We start from the raw sequence: 27353 nt of genomic DNA, 5'->3' as shown, positions 1-27353 counted from the left end.
CCTTTCCAAAATTGGTCCTTTCCAGCCACGGACAGACCCCAAAGAGGTAGATACAGACGCCCGAGGGGCAAAGGGCAATCTCAAGGATCGTTTAGAGGCAGACGATGGCAAGCTCCTACACAAAGAGGTGGTGAGGATAGTTCGCAGCCATTCAGAAAGCAAGCCCAATGACTTTCCCCTTTGCATGCCAAGCAAGGCTCAAATGGCAGCACCCTTAGACAGAAAACTGGCATTATTTTCAAAAAATTGGCATATTGTCACAAAAGACAAATGGATCCTGGACATTATAAACAGAGGCTACAAATTCCATTTTCACACCCTTCCAAAAATGAGAGGCCTGCCAAACCTGCCACACAATCAAAGGGCAGAGGCACAAAGACAAATTTCAGATCTCATGGACATGAAAGCTATTCAAGAGGTACCTACTAAAGAACAAGGTCAAGGTTTTTATTCCAGACTATTCCTGGTACCAAGGAAGGGAAAAGATTGGAGACCTATTTTGGACCTATCCATCCTAAACACATTTTACTGCATCAAAATTCAAGATGCTCACATTACAGCAGCTTCTTCCCATGCTGGGCAAGGAGTCTTGGCTGGTAACATTGGACCTCAAGGAGGCATACCTGCATGTTCCAATCAGACAAAATTGCAGAAGATACCTCAGATTTCTTGCAGGTTCAACCCATTATCAATTCTCTGCATTGCCCTTTGGCTTATCTACTGCACCCAGAATATTCACGAAATGCCTGGCATCAGTAATTGCCTACTGCAGACTTCAAGGGATACAAATATACCCATATTTGGACGACTGCCTGATCCAAGCTGACAGCAAGCACATACTTCTGAAACATCTGGCTTTTGTAATAATGTTGTTGAATTCTCTGGGATACACAGTCAACAAAAAGAAATCAAGGCTAATACCCTCTCAGAAAATAATTTTCCTGGGTGCCAACTTGGACACAAACACCCAGATGGCCTACCTCACGCCAGAGAAACAGGGGCAGTTAACTCAATACTTCAGAAAACTAGTAAAGTTCACCAGGCTGACTTCAAGGAAAATCTTGCAGGCTCTGGGATTCATGGCATCTTGCATCCTACTAATCCCATGTGCAAAGCTGCATATGAGGAAACTTCAATGGTACCTGAAAAACCTATGGTCTCAACACAGCCACAGTTTGGAAACGATATTATCACTAATTCCATGTCTTCAAAAGGAATTTCTGTGGTGGGCTCAAACATGCCAAACACAGTTCTCCCATTCTGCAAGCCGCAAGCAAATCAAGTCATCACAACAGACGCCTCGGACTACGCCTGGGGGGCGCACATGACAGATTGGTGCATTCAGGGCAAATGGTCCCAAAAAGAAAAGCACCTTCACATCAATCAAAAGGAAATGCTAGCAGTAATAAATGCTATTATAGCTTTCAAAGACCTTCTGCATCCAGGTCAACTATTGATAAGGACAGACAACACCACAGTAATGTGGTACATAAACAAACAGGGAGGAACCCATTCATGCCCCCTATGCAGGCTGGCCATGTCACTTTGGAACTTGGCTCTGGAATTACAAATCGTACTTCAAGCACAGTACTTGCCAGGCAAGGAAAACACACTGGCAGACAACCTAAGCAGAAATATGACAGATCCACACGAATGGAAGTTGCATCCTCAAGTTTTTACAGAGATAATACAAGCATGGGGAAGGCCAGACATAGATCTCTTTGCCTCCCACAAAAATCACCAATTGACAAAATTCTGCTCAAGGGCTTTTCATCCACAGGCCTGGAGAGTGGACGCTCTCTCTTTCAGTTGGACAACAATGACAGTTTGTGCCTTTCCGCCTATTCCTCTGCTGCCCAAAGCTGTATTAAAAACCAGAGCAGACAGACCAAAGATGATTCTCATTGCTCCAGACTGGCCAAGACAGCACTGATGTATCCACTCCTGAGGAGCCTGACGCATTCTCCACCATGGACCCTGCCTCTAATGCCTCTTCTTCTGACTCAGCACAGCTTCAAAACTCTTCACAGTCAGCTGAAAACACTCACTCTGGCCACATGGAAGATTCCTTAACATCACAACAGACCCTACTCTCCAAGGAGGTGCAGGATGTTATTTTGGAGGCCAGAAAGCCGTGTACTAGAAAAGCTTACTCCGCAAAATGGAAACGGTTTTGTGCCTGGAATGAGAAAAAGGGCCAGAATCCTGGAAAACTGAATTTAGCTCAAATATTACATTATCTAGCTGAGCTGCTAAGCAGTGGACTTACATTTTCTTCCATCAAAATCCATGCCTCAGCCATTTCTGCTGAATACAACACTGATCCACCTTTATTCTCTCACCCCCTCTTAAGACAGTTCCTCAGAGGGGCAAAGAACATAAAACCCCCAAGGAAACAACCAATACCTGCTTGGGACCTCAATTTCATTCTAGAAAAGCTGACCTTGCCTCCCTTTGAGCCAGCTGCCTTAACAGATTTGCAATATTTGTCCTGGAAAACAGCTTTCCTTCTGGCTATCACCTCAGCTTGCAGGGTATCGGAACTACAAGCCCTCATGGCTGTGCAGCCTTTTATCATCTTCCATCAGGACAGAGTTTCCTTATGAACCAACCCGTCCTTTATGCCAAAGGTGGTATCCAGGGTAGCTTTGAATCAGGCTATCCACTTACCGACCTACTGCATTCCTTGGACATCCACAGACAGCTGCGTTATTATTTGGACAGAACAAAGCCTTTCAGAAAAACAGAACAGCTCTTTGTGTCCTATGCTATAGGAGCTCAAGGGAAGCCAATTTCCAAACAGACAATCTCAAAATGGATAGCCCACTGCATACGCTTTTGTTACTCTTTTCATGGTAAAACTGTACCTGCAGGCATCAGATCTCACTCCACAAGGGCCACAGCTACCTATGCAGCTTTCCTCAGAGGAGTTCCTACCAAAGATATTTTGGAAGCAGCCACTTGGAGTTCTGTGCATACCTTCTCCAAGCACTACCACCTACCATTATACTCCAAAACTAGAGCAGGCTTTGCCACTGCAGTCTTGCAGGGAATCCTGGCTTCTCCTAGTTCCACCTAGTGCCTACCACCCTTTTCTTAGTTTTGGAATTCTACCCATCTGTTATGACTGCAGCTGTATGCACGATGAACATAGTACAGTTTTGTACCTACCATTCAGGTCCAGTCCAGGTTTCCCTCCCTCCTTCCCCTCTTGGGACAGGCCTATTGGCTAACACCTTCTCATACAACCTGATTGGGGTATTCATTTATGGTGTATTTGCTTGCAACTACTGTATTTTGATTATATTGCATTGCTTTGTTATATAAATTTATGTATTGCCTTCCTTCTGGGGGCACCTGACATCTGGGGCAAGAAAAACTGAAGAAAATGGCGTTGGCTAGTTCCTTTATACCCCTGTCGCACTGACGTCGGGGAAGAAGCGACGATAATCGACGCCGGACCTAGACTTTGGAATTCGGCTGACCGAGGACCCATCTGACGGCAGGAGAACCCATCTGTTATGACTGCAGCTGTATTAGCACTCTAACATCTACATTTATGGTAGGTACAAAACTGTACTTTCCTACCAAAGACATTTTGGAAGCTGCAACTTGGAGTTCAGTGCATACTTTTTCTAAGCACTACAATCTGCCTCTCTACTCTAAGTCTAGGGCAGGTTTGCCTCTGCAGTCTTGCAGGGCCTTTTAGCTGCCCCTTCTTCTTTATGACCACCTCCCTTTCTTTCAGCTTTGGGATTCTACCCTACAGTCATGACTGCAACAGTGAAACACGATGAACATGGTACAGTTGTGTACACCTACCATAAATGTAGATGTTCGAGTGTCTTCACTGTTGCAGTCTGGGTTTCCCTCCCTCCTGTCCCCAATTGTTTTTACTTTTGTGTGGTTCCTTTTTTCACCATTCTTCTGAGGTGTATTTGCAAAGGATAATGGGACCTTTCTCATTTTGGGACTCCTGACATCTGGGGCAAGAAAAACTGGAGAAGATGGCGTTGGCTGTCAGCTTTGTACTCCTGGTGCTCTGATGACAGGGAGCATGGTTGAACAGCTGACGCCGGACCCAGACTTTGGGATTCTGGCTGACCGAGGACTGCCTGCCAGCAGGGGAGAACCCTACAGTCATGACTGCAACAGTGAAGACACTCTAACATCTACATTTATGGTAGGTGTACACAACTGTACTTTGCCTAGTTGCTTTGCTCAAAGGCATGCATGCTGTTTAAACCTTAAGTTTGCTTTTCCATTTACTGTGGCAAGGTTACTATAATGACTGCACTTTTAAAGGGTTGGCATTTTGAGGGCACAATAGTTTAGCTGTGGTTTAGAAATGATTATGTAGCGTTAGGTTATATCAGGACGCTGGGTTCACAGCCTGTACTGTAGCTTTTCTAAAATAAAATGGTGCTTTGCCTTAGTTATAATTTGGTTAATATAACAATGACAGCCTCCTGAAATAACTGATTTATTAAGGAATCTGTATGCAGAAATACAATAATTGCACACACATACACACACAAAAATGTTTAAAAATACTGATTGCTTAATTCAAGGTGTAGTTCCAGTTTTAATTGGCAAATACATTCAAGAACTATATTTAGCACTTCCCTAGAGAGATACAGACTACATGCAGCCATGACATCCTCTCTAATTGCCCAAGAATTAAATTCCAGTAACTTAAAATATACTGCTATACGCTGTCATTTTGACAAGGGAAATAACAAGTAGACATCTTAAAGGGCCAGATACGTAACAAAACTAAGTTCAGATTTCATGATTAAAGTGCTGGTTAAGTGCTACAAAACTGCATGCTGCATAGAATTGCTACCATATACTGTATTTACAGGCTATTTCTTTATCGTATATAAAACAATGTGCACTTATTTGTATTCTGAAAATATTTCTTTAGACACATTTAATATGTCTTTTTGTACTAAATAAGTAGGTATTCTTAAAGTTATATTATTTGTTGATCTGTTTTTGTGGAAAATAGTGTTATGAGATCAAAATCTTATAGGTGTATTTTAAGTTTTTGTATTCTTTTTTTCGTATTTAAGAACATTCCTTATAAGTGCTTTCATGTTTTGTTCAAAATAAATGGAGAGAGTTTGCTTTTAGGAATACAGCTTGTCTGCATATAACCAGCCAGGCAGAGGAGTAGCACCAGGTAAAATTCATTCAATAGTCCTTAAAGAGTGAACTGGAGACTTAATAAGATTAGATATTTGTTTAACATCCCTTCTACAAGTGTTATGTAGACCTTAGTTTGACTTTGTTGTCAGGGAATACTCTGTTGTAATTTTTGAAATAGAAAAGTGCTTTGCTTCCCAGTGGCTGAGAATACAGTATAGAGGGCAGCATAGATTCACACCAGAAGGTTCTGCCAGTAAATTAATACATTCCAAGATTAGGTTCAGCATTGTTGCTTATTGGCCTTCAGTTTTTCTGGATTCCATTTGTGCCAACATTTCTTACTACATATCCAGCTATTAAATGAGTATTTGAAACATTACAAAGTTTGAGATTAGTTAAATTATTCAGTTAGTTTTCTCTAGAACAGTGGAGGTAAGTGGGTGAGGAATCCGTCCATTTTAACAGTGTTATTGTGAAAAATGCAGAATGTGAAACCTATAACTCTAATTCCACATAAACATGTCCCTCTTTCAGTGTTCAGTAGTACAAGTAACTTGCCAGTTTGGTATGTTTTAAGGACTAAAGTAAGTCTCTTAATCATCTATAAACCGTACTGAACAAACAAAAGTTTGTCTCTTAATAATCATCTATAAACTGTACTGAACAGACAAATTGCAGTTTTTCAGAGCAGTCTATAGAGGATAGTCCAGTAAGAACAGTAGAGAATGTTTTTTGAGTGCGTCATTTGACCTTTCTTGAGATCAGAAGAATGAGAAGTTAAGAGTTCTTAACCTTCCCAAACGTAAGTGGTCCAGAATGTAAGAAAGAAGGATGTCCTTGGGTGAAATGCACTGACAGGATGGGCAAAGCACTAGAGAGTTGATGGCTTTCATTAGGAACAGTGTTATGCTTCCTTATGGCAGGAATAGGAGCAGCACCTATGTACAAACACGAAGGACATCAAGAGCTAAGGTTTGTTCGCAAGCTGTGTCAGTGAATGCCAGTGCACACAATACAGCCAATATGTAGCTGCATTTAGAGATAAGCTGCTACAAGAAGGAAATCCTAGCTTAGTGCAGTGACCAACACACAGAGCAAAGTGGCAACCTTATTCATCATATAAATGGGTAGGAAATGGGAATTCTAGGAAAGCAGGAAACGGGAGACCAGCAAACAGAAGTAAACACAATAGGATAGCTATAAGGCCTCAATGGTGGTAGTGGTGTTTGTATGTGTGGGGGTTACAGCACCTATTGTAACTTTTTACAAAAGAAAAGCAGGTATGGAAGATACCAAAGAATGGTTGTGGCTGAGATGGTGGAAAAAAGGACAGGTAGTAGATGCAGATAAATATGAAACAGATACAGACATGGATGGTTGTACACACAAAAAGTGGGGAAGACGATGGACAGACATATATTTGCAGAAGGTAGACAGATGGTGATAGAGAAGACTGGGCAATAACAATGAATGGGGAGTGATGCATAAGGTAGGGAGGCCACACAGTGAAAAGGGATCAGGTGGGCTGCCGGCATGGCTGGCCACCAAGCCAGGCCAGAGGTCAATACATTTGAACATCACTTTCTTGGGTGGTGACATGATGGACTGGTTGTTCCTCTAGAAGATGGTTGGACAGGGACTGCCATTTGTGTCGGAAGGTTTTTCATGTTGTCAAGCCAAGCATCAAGTAGCAAGCACACCTGTGAAGTGACTAGACTTTGTAACAGTGCCTATTGTTCAGTTCTTTGTTGTTTTCTCCATTTGCAGTGGACCAGATGCTGGTTCTTCATTGCTGCTGCACTTTCCTGGAGGTTTTTTTGTGCATGTTCCATTTGAGTTTTTTTTTGTTTTCTTTTTCCATACTGTGTCATTGGGGCAGGCATTACTTCAGACCATGCTGCCTTAATGTTACAGCATTCCTTCTGATGTTTGTCTACCAAGCAGATGTTTGTTGAACCATTCTCTGTTTATCTATTCTTCATACAAATGCTGGCATTTCTGACATCATTGGGTACCAGCGCCAGTTGTACTGATGTTTTTTTTCCCTACTACTTCAGCATCTCGTGTTACTGGGAATTCTCATTAGAATGTCTACATTCTTCTCCTTTTGCACTTCTGTTGGAGTACTCCACTGCACATTCCACCCTCAACTTTCTGTAACCTCATCTTTGCGTGCAAACTTCATGTGGAATTGTGCAGTCCTCAGTCCCCCAAAGGAGGTCTGACAATTTTGCCTGAAAGAAGCAGCCCTAGGAGCTCATACTAGAGCTGCATGACCAGGATTTGGATAGTAAAGAAGCTACCACCTCATCTACACTGGATGGTTCAAACTTTGGGAATTCATGAGCTAATGCAGGAAAGAGAGGACGGATATACGACACCTGTTTATCTTTGCCACAGTGAAGACAGTAGGAGGGGTATCACATGACCAGCAATCCTGGTTGTTGGTTCACCTATTAGTAAACATTTTGAAGGATGCTAGTCCTATTACGTAGCAAAACCTCAATGTAGTGGCTTCCATACCAGAGGATAAACAGATTTTTACCTTCTTTCCGGGAGTGCTCATTGTGGTTGAGATCAGAATCTCTCCATGTGACTACTTCTGTTGCAGCTATAGGAGGATCTTTACACTACACATCTTAATAACGCATTGAGTATGCTGTAGTCATATTCTGGCTCTGGCATAAATTAAACCGTGACAGTACATTAACATTTCACTGTCAGAGTGACTACTACAAAAAAGATCTAAAAGCTGTAACATATATAAAATGTACAAACACTGCAGTTATTTTACCTGTGTAATATGTACAGCAGAAACCATTTCCTTACAAACACTGAATTTCAGTAAAATAAATTCCAGTATTGGCTTTGCATTGACACTTTAAGAAGACTGGGTCTGAGCTGCAGCAGCTGAGAGTATTGTAGCCAAATAATTGTCCAGACAGGGATAATAGCCTCATTTACTGTTTTCTGGGGGGAAGCCTGATGATGATTAAGGGTTTCCCAAACTGTAGTCAGTCATATTGTAGCCCCAGTGTTAGAGTATGTTTCTCAGCTCCGCTCAGCAAGGCTGAGATTAGAACTATAGTCCGGCATGGAAAACTATAGCCGGAGGAGTTAAACGATGGCAAAGAAGAAAGGGAACATTTCAATTTTTGTAACAAAAACTGTACCTTTGTTAGTCTATAAAATATTGCTCTTTCCCTGTCGTACAATGGATTCTTTTGTCGAAGTCAAAGTAAACTTTATTATCATTTAGAACTACACACGTGTAGCCTAAACAAAATTTTGTGCATGTGCTCAATTCTTGAGGTTACAAACGAAAGTAAAACAATACATACAAGTAGAGGAATAAACATAATTAACAAATGCAGTACTACTCCCAGTACACGTAAGAAAGAGCAAATACATTTACCAACACACAAAAAACAAAAGAAAACCCTCCCCTAAGTTAAATTAGCTACCTCATTTAAAGTAATACAAAACACAGTACAGACTGAACAATGCCTAAGTTATTTGTCTAATGTTGCACTTGAGCAGGTTAAATAATACTAACTATGGATATAATAAATATTGCACTTACCTGGAATATATATATATATATATATAATCAATAAAAACTGACTTGTGTACAGACCCCTGGGACCAGTGCCTAAGTTCAGAAGTCTAGTCACTGTAGGGTATAAACTGTTTTTGAATCTTGTAGTCCTGTGGATGCTGTGATATCTTCTGGCTAGTGCCAGATGCTTAAATAGTCCATGCAGCAGCTGTTTAGTCTTCTTTATTCAGGACTTCATCCAGCACAGAGGTTTGAGTGATTTCTCCTATTTTCTTTGCAGCTGAGAGACTTTCCTTTTGCCTAAGTTGCTAGGTATGTACTAAATATCCATTTCCATATCTTCTGCTGCAGTGTAGGTCTTCAGTCCAGTTGGGCAATACAATTTAAAGTATGCTGGGTATGAAACTCTTAGTTGTAGTCCTTTCTCTCTATACATAAGAATGTCAGGGATGGACTGATTTTTGGATCTTGTAGCTAATAAAAATTCATTGGTAACATACATACATAACACCTGTCACCCAATATTAACAGTTTACCTTTCTGCTAAAGTTTGGACAGACCCAGTTATTTTAGCTGTTAAGACGGGATTTTCATGATTGGTCTTGTTTGCTTTTTTTTTTTTACTGAATGTTTTTCTGGTACAAAGACCATGATTCTGTGTGGAAGATTCCAGTCGGTTTCTTTCACAGAAGACATGCAGTTACATCCTCTCTTCTTTTTATTTCTGGAATGCATGTAAACTAGAGTTTTTTGCCCTCTCTATAAGCATTATTTTCTGATTAATTTGTCTTGAAACTCCTACTCTTGGCTTCTAACATTTGTCATTAATGACTGAACAGTACCTGCGCAGTTTAATAGGGCATTCTTTTCCATCTCCTCTGGCCTTTCATTATTGGAATTTGCATATTTATCTTAAGTTTCTGTTATAATATTCAGCAGTATATGCTGCAGAAATCTTGTCCATTTTCTTGAGCAATTTCCTTTTGCTCACTTGAGTGATTTAAACATAAAACATGTACCAGACTAGTGACATAGAGGCCTTTTTAAGCTTAGCCAAGCAGAATTCTCGAGTGCTACTTGTTTTCTTTTGTAGATAGGAAACAGTCAAGTTGCGGTTTTGTGCACGTCTAGGTTCTTTGTCTGTCAGAGGCATAGGTGTCAACCCGAGGATAAATCTGTGGTTTCCCATCAATTTGTCCAGACTGTGTTTGAATTGGGTTAGAGAAGTACTTTGTTTTACATGGTTGGGAAGGCCGCTCTGGAGCAGTGGAGGCTTCTGTAACATGTATGTGCCTCCCTGGCATGTCATTGCTGGAAAGGTTAAAATCATTAGAGCAGGTGTTTCTGATGGTGTTGTTTTTGCATATGTGGGGGACGTTCATCAGTACAGAGTCTGAAGAGGCCTTAAAGGCTAGGCAGAGGTCACTCCTTTGCAGTCTCTAGGATACTGAAAATAGGGGAGTGATCTAAAGTGGTCCTCACAATTCATGTGTTGGACTCCGTGGATTCTTTTAGTAAGGAATTTCTGTGGACATTTGAGTTGACTCGTGTACTTACCTAAGGGTGTATTGTACTCTGGTCTAATAAGGGCCAAGTACGGAGGGATAATGGCCTTCCTGGACTTGGATGCAGTGCCCATACTTTTAAGTTATGCTGTATAAAATAACTTCCTAACTGTGTTGGACATATGTTGGTCAAAGGTCAGATCACCGTCCACAAGACCCCAGATCTCTAACTAGAGGTGTGTTGTCAGTTTTTTTTACTTTGAGGGGGGATGATTTACCAGAGGAGACAATTGTGCTGTTTTTTGCACTTAGTTTGGGCCCATGGTTCTTTCACTACCTGTTCCTTTATGTGAAACCCCCCTGGAGTATGTCTTTGTCTTCTGAGGATTCTGTGACTGCCCTGAGCTTGCAGTCATCTGCAGAACTGTTCATAGTCCATTTGTATTGGCCTGGGCATCTGAAAAGTAAATGACAAACAGGAGCAGTCCCAGTACTGATCCCTGGGAACTCCACTTGTGACTGGTATTTTAGTGGAGGTGGAGTCGCCTGTTCTTATCTCTTGCATCCTTTGTGAAAGCAATTTGACTACCCAGTGGGTGGCATATCGGTTTATTTGAAATTTATGTAATTTTTTAAATATACCTGAATGGAGAATAGTGTTGCATGCCTTAGCCAAGTCCTAGTAGGCCATATGACCTGATTTGCCCTTGTCTCTGACCTTTTTGACCTTCTCAGGTTCACCAGGCATGACTTTCCCTCAACAAACCCAAACTGACTTGGGTCCAGTATTTATAGATTTGTTTTATTTTTGCATATAACATGTATACTCTGTAAAAGCCATAGAAAGATAGTCAGACTGGCCAGACTAATGGATCTATAGTTTCTCAGGTCAGAATAGGGTGCCACCCTTGTGCAGTGGAATGACATTTTCCTTTTTCCAGCCCAGGGGTACAAACCCATTTTTAAGGCTGAGATGAAATAGCTTTGTTAGGTGAGTTGAACAAGTCCTGTTTCAAGCCTTTTAGGAGGAGGCACCCTGGTATGTTATCAGGATCCATAGATGCTATGTTCTTTGCCTCGGAGAGAGTGCCTTTATGATCTGTTCTGTGGTGAAAACGGGGGGTAGTATGGATGTTGGTATCTCCGTAGTGGCAACTGGGGGGTGGTAAACTCCAGTTTGCTCTGAATTTATCCACCAGTAGGTTAGCAATGTTGTTTATTACACCTATTTGATGCACTGCTGTGTTTCCTTTCAGCTTCCTAACATAGCTAAAAAATGCCTTATAATTTTCTTTAGCTTGGGAGGCTATATTCAACTCAAATTCAGTTATAGTGGCTTTAACTAGACTAATTATTTGCTTGTCAGTGTTTATGATCATGGTTTTGTTATGTTTACTGTGTTTAACCATGCTTTATTTTCCTGTTTTACATTAGGTGGTTTATTTTTGGAGAATTTAGATTTTCTTCTTTGAAGTGGGAACAGCCATTTCTATACAATGTCTGAGGTTCATAGGTTCATACTAGGCTATCTGCCCAAGGGCATTTATAAGCCTAGCCCATAGATATGTGGCTTTTGCCACCCCTTTAGTTTGAATAAAACTATGCCTATTATTTTGCTGTGCCTCTGTCAAGCAGTGACACTGATGTAATCCCTGGGGTATATCTGCGATCTCCCATCCATTGGTCAAGATTCCTCTTGAACAAGGCCAGCGAGGTGCTCTGCCTCACATTTACCGGGATTTTGTTCCACAGCATAGGGAGTCTCTGGGTGATGAATCTGTCCCTCCAGCACGTCCTATTAATAACCGTGTCAAGGTTTAAGTCTCCCGCCCTTGTGGTTCTGAGGGATCTAGATTTTTTGAGGTGAAGCATATTCATCAAATCTGGGTTTGACATGGCCTTATATGTCAGGCACAGGTCACCTCTGAGCAAGCGGTATGAGACTGAATAGAGCTGGAGTTCTTTCAGTCGGGCAGCATAAGACATATTTTTGAGACCCTTTATCCTCTTGGTGAGGAACTTTTGGGGCCTTTCCAGCTGCTGCAGGTGTCGGGTCAGATACATTCCGAATGGGGCATTGTACTCAATCATAGGTGTTAAGAGTGAGGAGTACAGGGGGATGATGACCTCCCTTGATCTAGATGTGAATCCCTTCATGATCAGGTGGGCAATGTAGAAGGTTTTCCTGACTACTTTAGCAACATGAGTGTCAAACAAAAGGCTAGTGTCAACCTGGGTCCCCAGGTCCCTGATGACGACTTCTGTGCTCAGTGGATTGCCACCTATATGGTAGCTAGGGGTAACCTTGTTTTTCCCGAAGGGTATGACTATGCATTTCTTAGCGTTTAACTTTAGGCCATGGCTCTGGCACCAGTTATCCATTTCTGTGAGGCCCTTCTGAAGGATATCTGTGTCAGAAGAGTTTTCGACTATGGCACCCAGTTTGCAGTCATCTGCAAACTTTGTCAGCCATAACCCTTCTGTGTTTGCTTGTACTTCAGAAAAGTAGATGCCGAACAAGAGTGGACCCAGGACTGAGCCCTGTGGGACACCACTTGTGACAGGCTTTGGGTCTGACATGGCTCCAGCAACTCTGACCCTGTGGGTTCTGTCACTTAGCCAGTTTGCAACCCATCTTGTGATGTATGGGTTTACATTCAAGCTGATGAGTTTTTCAATAATACCTGAGTGGGGTATTGTGTCGAAGGCCTTTGCCAGGTCGAGGTAGGCTGTATGGACTGCCTTTCCCTCATCAATGGCCTTGGTGACTGTTTAGAAAAAGTCAACCAAGTTTAAAAGGCATGATCTGCCTTTGACAAAGCCAAACTGGGTTGGATCCAAAGTCTGCAAGTTCCCTATATCTTTATTTATGAGTTCCATTATGATCCTCTCCATGGCTTTGCAGATAAGGCTTGACAAGCTAATGGGACGGTAATTTCCAGGGTCGGTGGAGGCACCGCCCTTGTGAAGTGGGACCACAGTCGCAGTGCGCCACTCCTTGATGCGTATCCTGAGGTGATGCTAAGATTAAACAGCTGTCCTAACTGCGGGTTTAATTCCTCATTGAGTTCGTGGAGCACACAGCTGGGGACACCATCCGGTCCCATGGATGCTGTGTTTTTTGCCTTGGAGAGAGCAGTTCTCACCTGGGCGTTGGAGATGTTTGGGGGGCTACAATCCTCTGGTATAGATATCTCTCCTTTTGGGAGAAGTTTGCACTGAACCTGTCAGCCAGTATGTTGGCAATGTGTGTAGGTTCAGTAATCTTCACATCATTTTGGACTAATTCTGAGCATATCTGGGAGTTTCCTCCTAGGTTTCTAACATAGCTAAAGAGAAGGCCTTATGACTGTCTTTTGTGTCCTTGGCGATTCTTCTCTCAAAGTTAGCCTTGGATGATTTTATGAGAGCTCTTAGTTTTTTACTTATAATGATCAAAGGTGTCTTACCTTTCAAGGATTTTGCTCTATCTTGTAGTAGCTTCCTCCTTTTGTTGTAGAGCTTGTTTATGGCAGGGGTCCACCAGACTGGACGCTTGCCTTTGGTACAAAGAGTCTTAGTTTTGTTTGGGATTGCCTGATCCATGCAGTCCTGTAGGTGCTGGTAGAAGGCATCTGTAAGTGATTCAGCGGTTTGAGTAATGTTTACCACTGGCTCAGGGGCCTTAAAGGAGACCACACTAGTTTTTAGAAGTGTGAAGTCTGCTTTTGAGAAGTTTTTCACTGTGGTCTGTTTTATTTCAGGTGGGGGCGGGATGAGGACCTCCAGCGAGATTAGTTTATGATCTGATCTCACCAGTGAGGGGTATACTTCCGGTGTTGAACATTTTGATCCCATGTTTGTGATGATGAGATCAAGTATGTTTTCTCCTCTTGTGGGGATGGTGACTAGTTGTTCCATGGCATTTGAGTTTATGAACTCCAGGAACCTTTGGTCTAGAGAGTTTGGGTGGTGGTAGAATGCCTGCGAGAAGGATTCAACGTAGGCAGCTGAATTTATCTTGGTTTGGGGGAGGTACAGATTTTGCCATTGTAACACCCAATAGCAGATAGTTTGCTTTAGAATAATGTTTGAGCATTCCAGAGTTTCATGGAGAGCCCCGTTCCAGTATAATTTCAAAAGATACTACTTTGTGATCTGACCTTACTAGAGAAGACAATACACGAGGAGGTGCAGCAATTCCCCATATTTGTGAGAATCAAGTCAAAGATGTTGTTTACTCTTGTGGGAGTTTTAACTTGTTCCAGGATGTTTGTTTTGACAAATTCCAGGAATTTGTGGGCCTGCATGTCTTGAGGATGTGTTTCTTTCCTAGTTTATTTATAGATTGTTGAAGTCTCCCATAATTACCATTGTAGGGCCAATGCTTAGCAACTAAAGGTGTCTTGTGTGAACGTTCTGGGTCATGTCTTGGAGGAGATCTATGGCTATTAATAATATGATAAAGGATTTTGCCTATGGTGCTTTGGATATAGAGAATTTCTAGCTCCTCATGCTGCCTTACTGTTCTGGAGGTGTAGTTATTTTTAATATAAGTTAAGACACCTCCACTTTGTATGTGGTACCAAATCTAAAAATGTGAAAGGTGTTACAGTTCTGCAGTGCCAGAATGCTTTCATTTGCTTTAAACCATGACTCATTTTCACACACATGTCTGTCCTCCGTAGTGAGGGCTTGTAATGAGTGGAGTTTCTTATTCAGACGTATGATGTTTAACATTAGAACCTTCATTTTGGTTTGAGTAAGTTTGGCTGTGTAGGTAGGTTTAGTAGGTTTACATTACCTCACAATGGCATTATGGAGGTAGATAGTTTTTGCCAGTATTCAAAAGTATAGGGGGTGAGAAGTACAGGCCATCCCTGGCAAAATAGCAGTGCATGTCTGCCATAAACCCCCAGGGTAACAGATACTGCACCCCCAGAATGACACCATAGACTAAGCCAGTTGTTAAATTCTATCATTTTCTGCTGGCATTGTACTTGGGAAGGATAAAATACTGCTCAGCTAGAATTGTACCTACCTGAAACTCAGTCTGAGAACTCTATCATGTCTCTGCATGAAGTCCAGGCAGGTACATCTGACTTCATTTACTCCAACATGTACCATGACTGAGTCATAGTGATACCTGTACTGTAATAACCTGAATGTGTAAAACTGGTGAACTGGCAAATCCTGGTGCCTGACAAGAGCTGACTGTCCCTCTTTCCTTACACAACCTGGTGAGGGATATGTCTGTGTGTAATTGGCTCATGAACAGAACCCAGGAAATTAAGGAAAAAAGATGAGACGTACCACCAAGGCTGTTGTGAGACAAACACGTCACGTTAGAAGCCAAATTTTTTAATACAAAGAGATAAAAATCCAAATAGCATAAAACAAGGTTCCTGGTTTTTGTTGATTGGTTATCTGTTTCTTTTTAAGTAAACTACTGGTTAATGGGTGAGAATCTGAAGAAGGTTTTTACCAAAAGTGCTTATCCACCCTGAACCTTGTTTTATGCTATTTGGATTTTTATCTGTTTGTATTAAAGAATTTGGCTTTTAACTTGACGTGTTTGTCTCGCAACAGCCTTGGTGGTACGTCTCATTTTTTCCTACATTTCTCTACTTGTTGAGACCACCTTTGGTAACATAGTGTTTCTGTTTTTATGAACCCAGGAAATTAGGATAGGTGGCTTTACATCCTTCAAAAGACCTGTCACTACCAGTATACCTTAGGTTCAGTCATTGGGCCCACCCATCTTTGGCATTTACTTCTCAAGGGTAAAAGCAAATGCTCAGGGATTATGGCTGACCGAGTCTGCAGATGACTCTAAACTTGATGTCATCATTAACTCCACAGAGTGCACCAAGATCCTTCAAGAAGGCCTTTCCAAATCATGTAGCTGGTCTCAGAACCATAGGTTAAAGCGAAATCTCAAGAAATGTATAATAATATCCTTTGGCAAGCATGACTTCCCTTGTAATGTTCACATCAATAACACACCCTGAAAGTTCAACTTGTAATCAGTGATAACGGGAAGCCATGAAGACAGTGAACTGTCCTTTGATCTCATATCCACTATTGTAAGGAAGTTCTGTTTCATTGCACAGGTTATATATAAAGGTATGGCATCTGGGTCCAAGATGTAATCATTCCAGTATACCTAGCTTTCATTAGGGTGATCATTGAGTATAATGTCCGTTTTGGTATGTACCAATCCAAACATTTGTTACAGCTGGAAAGACAGCATCACATTTGGGCCCAAGTCATTAAAAGTAGGCAGACCATTTCAAAGCCTTGTACCTCTTCTCTGTGTCATGCAGTCTGCTAAGAGGCTACCTCTGCCTTGCATATAGAGCCTCAATAGACCCTATCCTCCCTGACCTGTTACACATTTAGAAGTTCACTGGTAGCATGAGCAGCTGCTCCATCGATCTCAATAGTTTAGCAACGTAAATAGGGCATGTGGGAGAGCTAGGTATGTGTCACAGAGAATACCACTTCTATGGGACCATCTTTCATTCCACATATAGCAAAGTACTCTTCTTACCCTATTTTAATGTGATTTAAATGAAAGGATGGAAAAAACACAAATTCAACACTGGTTAGCATCCGTGTCCCTCATGGATAAGGGACAACAAGTAAATGTTTGTACATATCCTTGTTCAACCTGTCTCAGGGTTACTCATACACAAAGGCTAGAAAACTGCCATGGGAATGGAAGCCTAAGCTTCTTAAGATACTTACTGATTAATAGCCTAGTAAGCACCTATGAACCTATGGTCGCATTCCCTAACCAATGTAAGTCGTTATTTTTTATAGATGACTGAGTGTTCATAGTTACCATAATTTTCCTGTTAAAGATAACTCATTTTTCAGCTGATCGTGAGAAACTTTGTGACTTTTAGTTTTACAAAATGTCTACTGCATTTAAGTCGGGGACCGGTTGTTTAGTAGGCAAGAAGCCAACATTCGTAAACCTTTGTTAGTCACTCTCTGGACTGACATCAGTCCGTTAGTTTCATTGTAATGCTGTAAATATTCTTTAGTACCATAAATTCCTACTGATTGAGAAAATTACTGATAGTTTCTTGGATTCTAGATATGCTTTGCAAGTTTCTCATGTTTGTACCCACAGCTGTTGGACATTGTCAGTTCTGTTTTTGTTCCTTGTTGATATCTGGTGAACTTGGACTTCCTCAGGCAGTGTAGCAACTGGCTCATGTACACTGATAGCCCTCTCCTCTTACCGCCCAACACTCAGACTTGTGAGAGATGCACTTATATATCCAAATTGGAAGCCACGCATTCTCCAGCCAAGACCGGAATAGCTGGTCAAGAGGAGAAGGTCAACACTTGCACCAAACCACATGGAACTCACAGCCCTCCAGAACACACACCAGCACTGCCTTCACATAAAAACATAAACCACACATCCACCTTTGCGGTGGCTCTCAATAAAAATCTACCCAAACAGCAGAGATCTCTAAGGCAGAAACGCACTCTACCACCACAACACAACACTAATCACGATATACATAACTCTCTTAAACAGTGTGCCACTCAACAAAAGCCCCCAAGGCAAAACAGCATGCCCAACACACTGGTCATAGGTGACTCATTAGTGAGGCGCACTGATGTTCCACTCACTAGGTTGAATAAGGAGAAAGTAACAGTCAGCTGCCTGTCAGGCGCCAGGATCTGCCATATAACAGATGTACTCAGGTCCCTCAACAGGTACAAATATGACTCTGTCATTGTACATGTGGGTGTGAATGACCTGAGACGTACCTCCATGGACTACATAGAGAGAGACATGGAGGAGCTCTCGGATTATGTAGTCCAGGTGGGTATGACCCTAGCCCTGAGCAGCATCCTACCATCACCCAGAAAGATACTACAGTACAAGCAGAAAATGATTGATTTCAACAATTGGCTAAGTTTCTGGTGTCATTCTAAGGGATTCCAGTATCTGTCTGCCTGAGATGATATGATTGACAGACCTCAATGCTTTGCCAGAGATGGCCTGCATCTGTCACCCCTGGTCTTCCGGATACTGGCCAAGTCTCTTGCCACCCCTCTAGTGCCTTTTCTACGTGGCGTTCCAAACACCAAATTACCACCGTAACAGCTGCAAACAAATGCAATCTGTGGGTCATGCTGCTAAACGCTAGAAGTCCAAATCTCAAAATGCACTCGCTCGAGGCACTCCTTAAAATGGAGAATATCGACATTTGTGCCATAACAGAGACCTGGTTCAAGGCAACAGAAAGCACCCCTGCATTACTAGGCTATAACTCGTTCCACACCTTTTGGCCCCAGAACTTGGACTGAAGCTCCAAAGGTGGTGGTGTTTCCATATTCATAAAGGATGTGCATACCTCCAGACTGGTAGCCCAACATAACACATCTGAGATACTTAAGGAGCAGCTGACATTGGGTAAGACAGCAATTCAGGTCGTAGCTGCTATAGGTCCCAAACCATGTCCCAAGACTCACACTCCACGTTCCTAAGCACCCTGGAGAATATTAGTGTCCAACCTAAAACTCTCATACTGCACAACTTCAGCTACCCCTCCTTTAACTGGGAAAGCTACTCTTGTACCAGTACACTTGCCCAACATTTCCTGGAATTCATTAATTCCAATGCCATGGACCAGCTCATTCTTACCCCCACTAGAGGTAGCAACATCCTTGACCTGGTCATTACTAACATGGGCGACCTTTGCTGTACACTAATAGTCAACTCCTCCCTCGTTAGATCCGACCACAAAGTAATCACCTTGGAAATCCACATCCCTCCCACCGCCCATGCAAAGGTTACCACCATGAAAAACTTCTTCAAAGCTAACTTTGGGCTCCTAAAAACAGAGGTGGCTAACTTTACAGCACCCATGCAAATGGAGAATAGTTGCATGACTGCCGAATCATACACCAATGCACCGTACGAACACATGCACAAATGCATGGATTTCTCCATACCCAATAGAACCAAGACGGTGTCCTCCAAAAAAAGGAAGCCAATCTGGTGGTCCCCTGCCATAAACAAACACTACAACAGAAGAAGGAAACTGATGCGGAATTAGGTGAAGTTTCAAGACTGGAAAAACTCCCTTATCAACCTCAACAAAAAGTTGAGTTCCCTCATCAAATCCTCTAAAGCTAGCTATGAAAACAGAATTGCAGCAGATAATAAAGGAAACCACAAGGCCTTCTATAGTTATGTAAAGAATCTCCACAGCAATACCCAAATTTGCTCTGAGCTGTTGCACAATGGTACCTCCTATACCAGGCCAACATATATTGCAAGTATACTGGCCAACAGATTCAGTGCCAGCTTTAACCCTCTCTTCCCCCCCCAAAGGAACAGTCATAATAACAGTAGATTGCCAGGCAACCAGTATTACTGTTGCACAGGTTAAAACAGCACTGTCCAAGGCCAAGAATACAGCTTCTATGGGACCTGACAATATCCCTGGCTTTGTTCCACATGAACTACAGAGTGAACTGGCACCTCGCCTGTGTGCCCTGTTCAGTCACAGTCTCACCTCAGGCTTTATCCCTACCAAATGGTGCACTGCTACAGTCATCCCTCTCCACAAAGGACGAACAACTACAGACCCTGGGAACTATTGCCCCATTAGCCTGATGAGTGTGATATGCAAAGCTATGGAACACATCATCATGGACCTAATAAACAAGGATTTAGGGAATCTCCAAACTCTGGATCCCACACAGTTTGGTTTTGTGAAGGTTAGATCATGCCTGCTCAACTTGGTCAACTTCTTTGAGTTACTCACCAGAGCTGTGGATGAAGGCAAGGTGGTTCATAAAGCCTACCTTGATCTGGCCAAGGCCTTTGGTACTATTCCTTAGTCAGGAAGCATAGAAAAACTCTCTAAGCTAGGCATCAACCTCTATATCACAAGGTGGGTTGCAGACTGCCTCACGGGTAGAACCCACAGTGTGAAAGTAGCTGACTCCAAGTCAGACTGTCGACCAGTCATGAGTGGAGTCCCACAGGGTTCGGTCCTGGGTCCTCTCCTGTTTGGTATCTACTTCTCTGAAGTACAGGCCAACATGAAGGGACTCTGGCTGACAAAGTTTGTTGACTGTTGCAAGTTGGGAGCTGCTGTTAACTCCCCAAGTGATGTTGACATCCTACAGAAAGGCCTCACTGAGACCAACAACTGGTGTCAGAACCATGGCATTGAGCTCAATGCCAAAAAATGTATCGTCATCCCCTTTAGGAAAAACTTGGTTCCCATGAATTACCACATCGGTGGTAGTCCGCTGAACAAAGAAGATGTTATAAGAGATATGGGAACACAGGTTGACGGTAACCTCTCTTTTGACCACCACATTGCCACTGTGGTCAGAAAGTCCTTCTATGTGGCAGATCTCATTACTAAGGGTTTTGCATCCAGGAAGAAAGAGGTTATTGTCTCCCTCTACTTTTCCCTCATTAGGCCAGTCATTGAGTACAGTGCCCCATTTGGCATGTACCTCACTAAACACCTACAACAACTGGAGAGGCCACAAAAGTACCTCACAAAGAGGATCCTAGACCTTAAACATATGTCCTATATGGACAGACTTTAAAAAAAAAAAAAAAAAAAACTCCAACTATCCTCTGTCTCGTATCTCCTACTTAGAGTCGATCTCTGCTTGACTTACAAAGCCATGTCTGACCCAGCTCTGTTAGACATGCTTCATCTAAAGAAATCCCAATCCCTCCACACCACATGCTCCAGAGACCTCAACCTCATTACCGCAATCAACAATACATGCTGGAGGGAGAGGTTCATAACCCAGACATTGCCCATGCTATGGAATAGCCTTCCCATACATGTCAAGAAGAGCACTTCACTGTCCCTCTTCAACAGTAATCTTGATGAGTGGATGGGAAATAGAAAATTCACCCCGGGGATCACTCCAGTGGCTTTACTCGAAAGAGGCACTGAGAACTAAGGTCGGGTGGCACAATGCCAGGGTAATCCTATGGTCTAGGTTTGTAAAGGCTCCAGGTCCATTAGCCTAGTACACACATATGAATCTATAGATCCAGTGAATGAGCAGCAGTCATACTCTTAATAGCCTGAAGATTTTTATCATGCATAATGCCTTGTACCATATTTTAAATATTACTTCCTAAATGTATCAATCAGCTGTGTTAGTGTTGTGAAACCTTTGACTGCTAGGAGTTTATTTTGCATGGACAGTTTAGTCATTCAGCATTACTGTTTCTACTTTCAGAATTATGTTCTTCTTGACTCATCAGTATTGAACGAAAAAAAGGGGAATGAGCACCGGACAGATTCTGATAACAACACACACTGAAATTGTGTATATAAAAAAGAAGTATCAGAATTCCACAGCAGAAAAATCAACACTTTTAATTGAGTTAAAAACAAAAAGTAAGCGCTTTAGCGATCAGCTCTGATCACTTCCTCAGATTGCAATAAAACAATGAAGATACAAGCTTGCTTTATCCAATCATCTGCATCTAATTAAATTATTAAAAACAAATAATTTCACATTCAATTAAATGCATGGAAGGCTTCTTGATTAAGACATTTAAATAAATATAACACACTAAAATAGATAAAACATTCAGCATAGAAAACTCAGTGTTTTAAAGTTCGTGAATTAAGGAAAGGTTTAAGAGAGACTGCTTCATTGATTCCTGGGTATCTATCAGCATTTAACCTAATTATCCATTTCTGTTCTATTTCTTCAATTCTGTTCTTTAGGTCTCCACCTCTTGGTCCATCCTTAATCACCTCAAGCACTAAGAATTTAAACACATGATGCATACCTTCCTTTTCCACATGTTTAGCTAGAGCACTAGTATCTTTATTATTAACAATATCTCTCATGTGTTCTAGTATTTGCTCCTTTAACATTCTATTGGTTTTGCCTATATAATAGGCATAGCAGATCTGACAGAAACCAAAATAAATAACATTTTTGGTCCTGCAGTCTGCATAAAGGGCTGGTTCTAATTTAACATTTTTATGTGGATGAGTGAAAGTGCAGCGGTAGCATTGTTGCCTCACAGCAAGAGGTTCTCCCGTTCGATTCTCTGCTTGGGTTGGGAGTGCCTTCTGTGTGGAGTCTGCATGTCCTCCCTGCGGTCGAGTGGGCATTCGAAAGACCTGCGTTGAATGGGCGTGCCTTCGTTGAAGGTTGGGTGTCGGGCTGGCAACTCGACACCATAAATAAAAACTGCCAGTCATTAGCGGACCGGAGTTCCGCTGTGGCGACCCCTAACCGGGAAAAGATGAACAACATGTGGATGAGTGAAAGTAGTATCTGATGAAATATATGTATAGGCTTTGCATCTTCTGCATGGGATGTCACTATGTCTTTTATGCACCGGTTTGTAGCATAATTGCCTTTTTAATGATTTTTTTATTTATAAAAGAAAAATGTGGTGTTGAATCTGTAACTCCCTGTAGTTCCTCAGTTGCAGTTAAAATATTCCAATTGTTTTTAAAAATATCACAAAACAAATTTGTCACTGCTAAAAGTAATAGGAAAGTGTTTGATTCGCATTTCCATTTCGTTCAGCAGTTGATTCAAATTATGGTTTACCTTTCCCTTTCATTTCACTCGGTGTCTCTACAATACAAACATCTATCTCCGATTCATGATATCCTCTGTCAAGGAAGTCATCTTTCAATTTTTATGCGGTCTCCTTGAGATCATTGTCCAAATTATGTAGTCTCATGGTTCTCAGCATCTGACGTTTCAGCACATTTCTACTAATATGCCTTGGGTGCATACTCCCTTTATGTAGTAGACAATTCTTCAGTGTGGGTTTCCTATACAAATTTGCCCCTGAACCAGCTAATTCAGATTTTCTAATCAACACGTCCAGAAATTCGATGCTGTCGTAAGAATATTTGTATGTAAATCTCAGAAAAGTTGTCGTGTGTAGGTAGTCAATAAACTCCTTCAATGCTATTTCTGATTAATCCCATAGAATAAACATATTGTCTACGAAACGTGTATACCATAATTTACTTCTAGAGTGTTCATGTCCATGTAATAAGAAGCTGTTCTCCCACTGAACTAGGGCAAGGTTGGCGTAGCTATTGGCACAGGCTGTATTCATCAGTTTATATTACCTAACAGTTTTAAGGAACATGCCATTCTTTTGCTGTACTATGTTGATGTAATGTATTGCCTTTGTGTTAGAATGCATTCTACAGTACTAGATCCTGCATTGCCTATTATATTAAGGCTACTAGCACCGAATAATTGGCTGCACATAATTACTGGACATTTCCATCCAGCAGCCTTAGGTGCTAGCAGTTATCCAGGTAACAGGATATGAGATAATGCTCCTGTATTACAGCCATTTTGGTAACTCTCCACCTCCCACAGACAGTGTGTAAATCAACAATTTGCTGTGAGTCTTTCCAAAGACAGTAGTATGGTTGTGTAAAGTGTTTTATCATAACAGCATATTTTCTAACCAAAATGAATTGCTTAGTGCTGCAGGGTGTTAATAGTAGACTTTGTTTACCACAAGCAGACTTTGTTTCAGGGATACAAGCTTGAAGAGCAATGCTGGATGTGTAAAGAAGCATTTTACTGCCTTGGTTTTTGCGTACTTGCTTTGGTTCCTAATAGGACAGATGGTTACTAATGTAAGACAAAACAAAAGGATAGTGAGACACAGGAGAATGTAAACCTAAATACTATGATTTAAAACTCTTTATGATCTCTCCTCAAAGATCTGCAGTTATAGTAGCCACTTTGCAGAATTGCACAATCACTCTACCCATCTAGTTAAGTCACCTAGTCAGCAATGTCTGAGATTTGTAGGATCCTCCCCAAATTTTTGTAATAATTTTGCAGTACTTGATTTTGACTAGTCTGTTTTGCTAAGTGATTTCATATTTTGCGGAATACAACATTCATGTGGATCCTCTCTTCTTATTCTCCTACAACACTGCTGAAAAAGTTAATCATGTTAGTAAACCCCATCTAATCATTTTAGTAAATCCCATCTGTGTTCTTTTCAAGTTCTGAGGCAAACCAGAAAGCCTCACTGCTTTGTTCACGTCTAGTATGAGGAGTTTCTTGAAGATTTTTTTTCAGGTGTTAAGCAATCTAATTCACTCTGCAGTTCCCACCCCCACAACCACATTTCTTCATTTTTTTACCTGCAGGTATTACTTCCTCATCTCCTGTGTTGTGTATTGACTAGAAGTAATTGTTATTTCTATTGATTTACTGTCACTCTGTTGTCATATTCTGGTCTTTTCATTCATTCTGACTGGCCTACATCCTTGCGTCCTGTAATAAGTCGTTGCATGTTTTTTTTTTTGTTTTTTTAATTCTTCACTGTTTTTGCTGTGTTCCTGTGTTGCTCTTAAACGCACTCAAGCAAATGTAATGTCAGTACAGCATCAGGTGTTCTGGGCCTGCTGTTAAATCTGTAATACTGGCGCAGCAAATGCAAATGAGTACATATGGGCCTTCTTTCTACAGCATTTTCTAAGTTACTGAACAATTGCGCTGCCTGCACAAGATCTGTGTATGCGCTATCCATTTGTCACTGCATTAAGTCTTGTGCATGGGTTGGTTTACTAGAACTGTGACAGTGTGTATGCCCATTAAGGGCAGAGCTGGCGTGGTTCAGGTTGGAGTTCTGTATTGGGTAGCTTAACAGTGCAAGTTCTGTGTAGCCTTTTTCTGAAAGCCAGTAGTCACATACTCCTACTATTCTTAGCAGCACAGATGTCCTCTTACACAGACTGTGTAAAGGCAGTCATTTTGCAGACTGTTTGTGCCAGCAGAGGAACACAGTGTCAGCCGTAGTGCTATTGAGATATCATCATGCTTATCTGTTTTCTTAATTATCTTACCATACCCACGGACTGTATTACCCATTATGAAACAAAGTGGCAAATGATTGATAAGAAAGTATGCAACACAGGACACTTATTTCTTTCACAGTGCATCTTCAGATGTGTATATTTTTCTTTTTTCTAGGAGAAATGAGTGAGAGTAGAGCAAAGAGGGTGCGGATAAAGGAAGTTGATGGATGGACTCTAAAGATGCTCATTGACTATGTTTATACTGCTGAAATTCAGGTCACTGAAGAAAATGTACAGGTGAGAGATGTTACCATTTGATAATTTGCTGTTACAAATTCCTCATTTCACTGTTCTCAGTGCATTTAGAAATGTGGAACATTAAGTACAGTATTTACAGAAAAGGCCATTGCCCATAACGACGGTGGGTGGTGGTGGTGGTGATGGTGGGAGGGGGGGGTAATCCTTATCACCATGACTGCTTTGTGATGCCATATGAACACAATCAGCCTTGAAGTTACAAGATGCAAGGTGTTCTTTGCCACTCATTTAGAGACACCGACATTTAAGTGGTTTACCCTGTACCACAGTTAGAGAATAAGTTCTGAATCCTTGTACAGTGGAGTTTAGTATGATCCTTAATTTTATTGATATTAAGATATTTTTTTCTGTCTTACTGATCATGTGATCGTACATGGTGGGCTTACTATGATAACATTAAGATGTAGTGTCCCAGCAGGTTAATTTATAATAAACTGACCTGTACCAGTTAGCTCAATGATGTTACCATTAGAAGAAAATAGGAACTGACCACATAAATTCACACATGACACAACCAAGGTGGGAAAGTGTTTGAATAAGGGTCATTTGTGACTAAATGTTGATCGTTTAATTGGAAGTATGCTTTAAAATGTTTAGTAGATTGTTACTGCAGCTGGTTCTTAGCTGCCATGCCTGGGGCTGGAACTCTTTTTGGGTACATTTGCATGTTCTGTGTCCAGGCCCGCTTGGGTTTTCTCAGGGCATTCTGGTTTATTCATCACCCCACAGCCGCACTAGTTAGATTGAATGGTCACATGAAAAAGTCCTATATATCTGTATATGCAGTGGATATAAAACATTTACACACCTCTGTTAAAATGCCAGGTTTTCGTGATATCAAAAATGAGACCACAATAAATAATTTCAAAACTTTTCCCACCTTTAATGTGACCTATAGCCTGTACAATTCAATTGAAAAACAAACAAATCTGTTAGGGGAAAAAATATAAAAAGTTAAAAACATACAATTCGCTGGTTGCATAAGTGTGCACACCCTTAGACTAATACTTTGTTTTGTGTGCACATCCTTAAACTAATACTTTGTTGAAGCACCTTTTGATTTAATTACAGCATTCAAGTTGTCGTGGGTATACACCTGCCATCAATTAGAGACTCTGATTAACCCCAAATAAAGTTCAACTGTCCTAGTAGGATTTTCCTGACATTTGCTCAGTTGCCTAATACAGCAAAAGCCATGGTTCTCAGAGAGCTTGCAAAGTATCAAAGGGATCTCATTGTTGAAAGGTATCAGTCAGAAGAAGGGTACAAAAAAATTTCCACAGCATTCGTTATACCATGGAACACAGAGAAGGCAGTCATCAAAAAGTGGAGAAAATAAGGGACAACAGTGATGTTGCAAAGAACTGAACGTCCCTCCAAAATTGATGAAAAGACAAGAAGAAAACTAGTCAGGGAGGCTGTCAAGAGACCTACAGCAACACTGAAGGAGCTGTAGGATTTTCTGGCAAGTACTGGTTGTGTACTACATGTGACAACAATCTCCCGTATTTGCCATATGTCTGGACTATGGGGTAGGGTTGCAAGACAGAAGCCTTTTCTTACACAGAAAAACATCCAGGCCCAGCTAAAATTTGCAAAACAATACATCAAGTCCCCCAAAAGCATGTGGAAAAATCTTTCTTGGTCTGATGAGACCAAGGTTGAACTTTTTGGCCACAATTCCAAAAGGTATGTTTGGTGCAAAAACAACACTCCGCATCCCCAAAAGAACACCATCCCACGGCAAAGCATGGTGGTGGCAGTATCATGCTTTGAGGTTGCTTTTCTTCAGCTGGAACCGGGGCTTTAGTCAAGATGAAGGGAATTATGAACAGTTCCAAATACCAGTCACTTTTGGCCCAAAACCTTCAGACGTCTGCTAGAAAGCTGAAAATGACGAGGAATTCCACCTTTCAATACGACAGTGACCCCAAGCATACATCCAAATCAACAAAAGAATGACTTCACCAGAAGGAAATTAAAGTTTTGGAGTGGCCCAGCCAG

The 27353-nt window shown here is 41.5% G+C and overlaps 1 protein-coding gene across 2 annotated transcripts in view; it reads left to right on the top strand.

The window, feature by feature from the left end:
- KLHL2 (kelch like family member 2) overlaps positions 1 to 27353 on the top strand; it is a 1417988-nt gene that overhangs the window by 468315 nt on the left and 922320 nt on the right. For both annotated transcript variants that reach the window (XM_044062211.1, XM_044062210.1), the window contains one exon: positions 25207 to 25328. In XM_044062211.1, the coding sequence (XP_043918146.1) occupies positions 25207 to 25328 (122 nt within the window). The remainder of the gene's footprint in view (positions 1 to 25206; positions 25329 to 27353) is intronic.

Source organism: Protopterus annectens, chromosome 2.part1 (genome assembly GCF_019279795.1).
Source record: "Protopterus annectens isolate FY-2018-M chromosome 2.part1, PAN1.0, whole genome shotgun sequence".
NCBI classification, from domain to species: domain Eukaryota; kingdom Metazoa; phylum Chordata; order Ceratodontiformes; family Protopteridae; genus Protopterus; species Protopterus annectens.
This window is presented reverse-complemented; position numbering and strand designations above follow the sequence as displayed.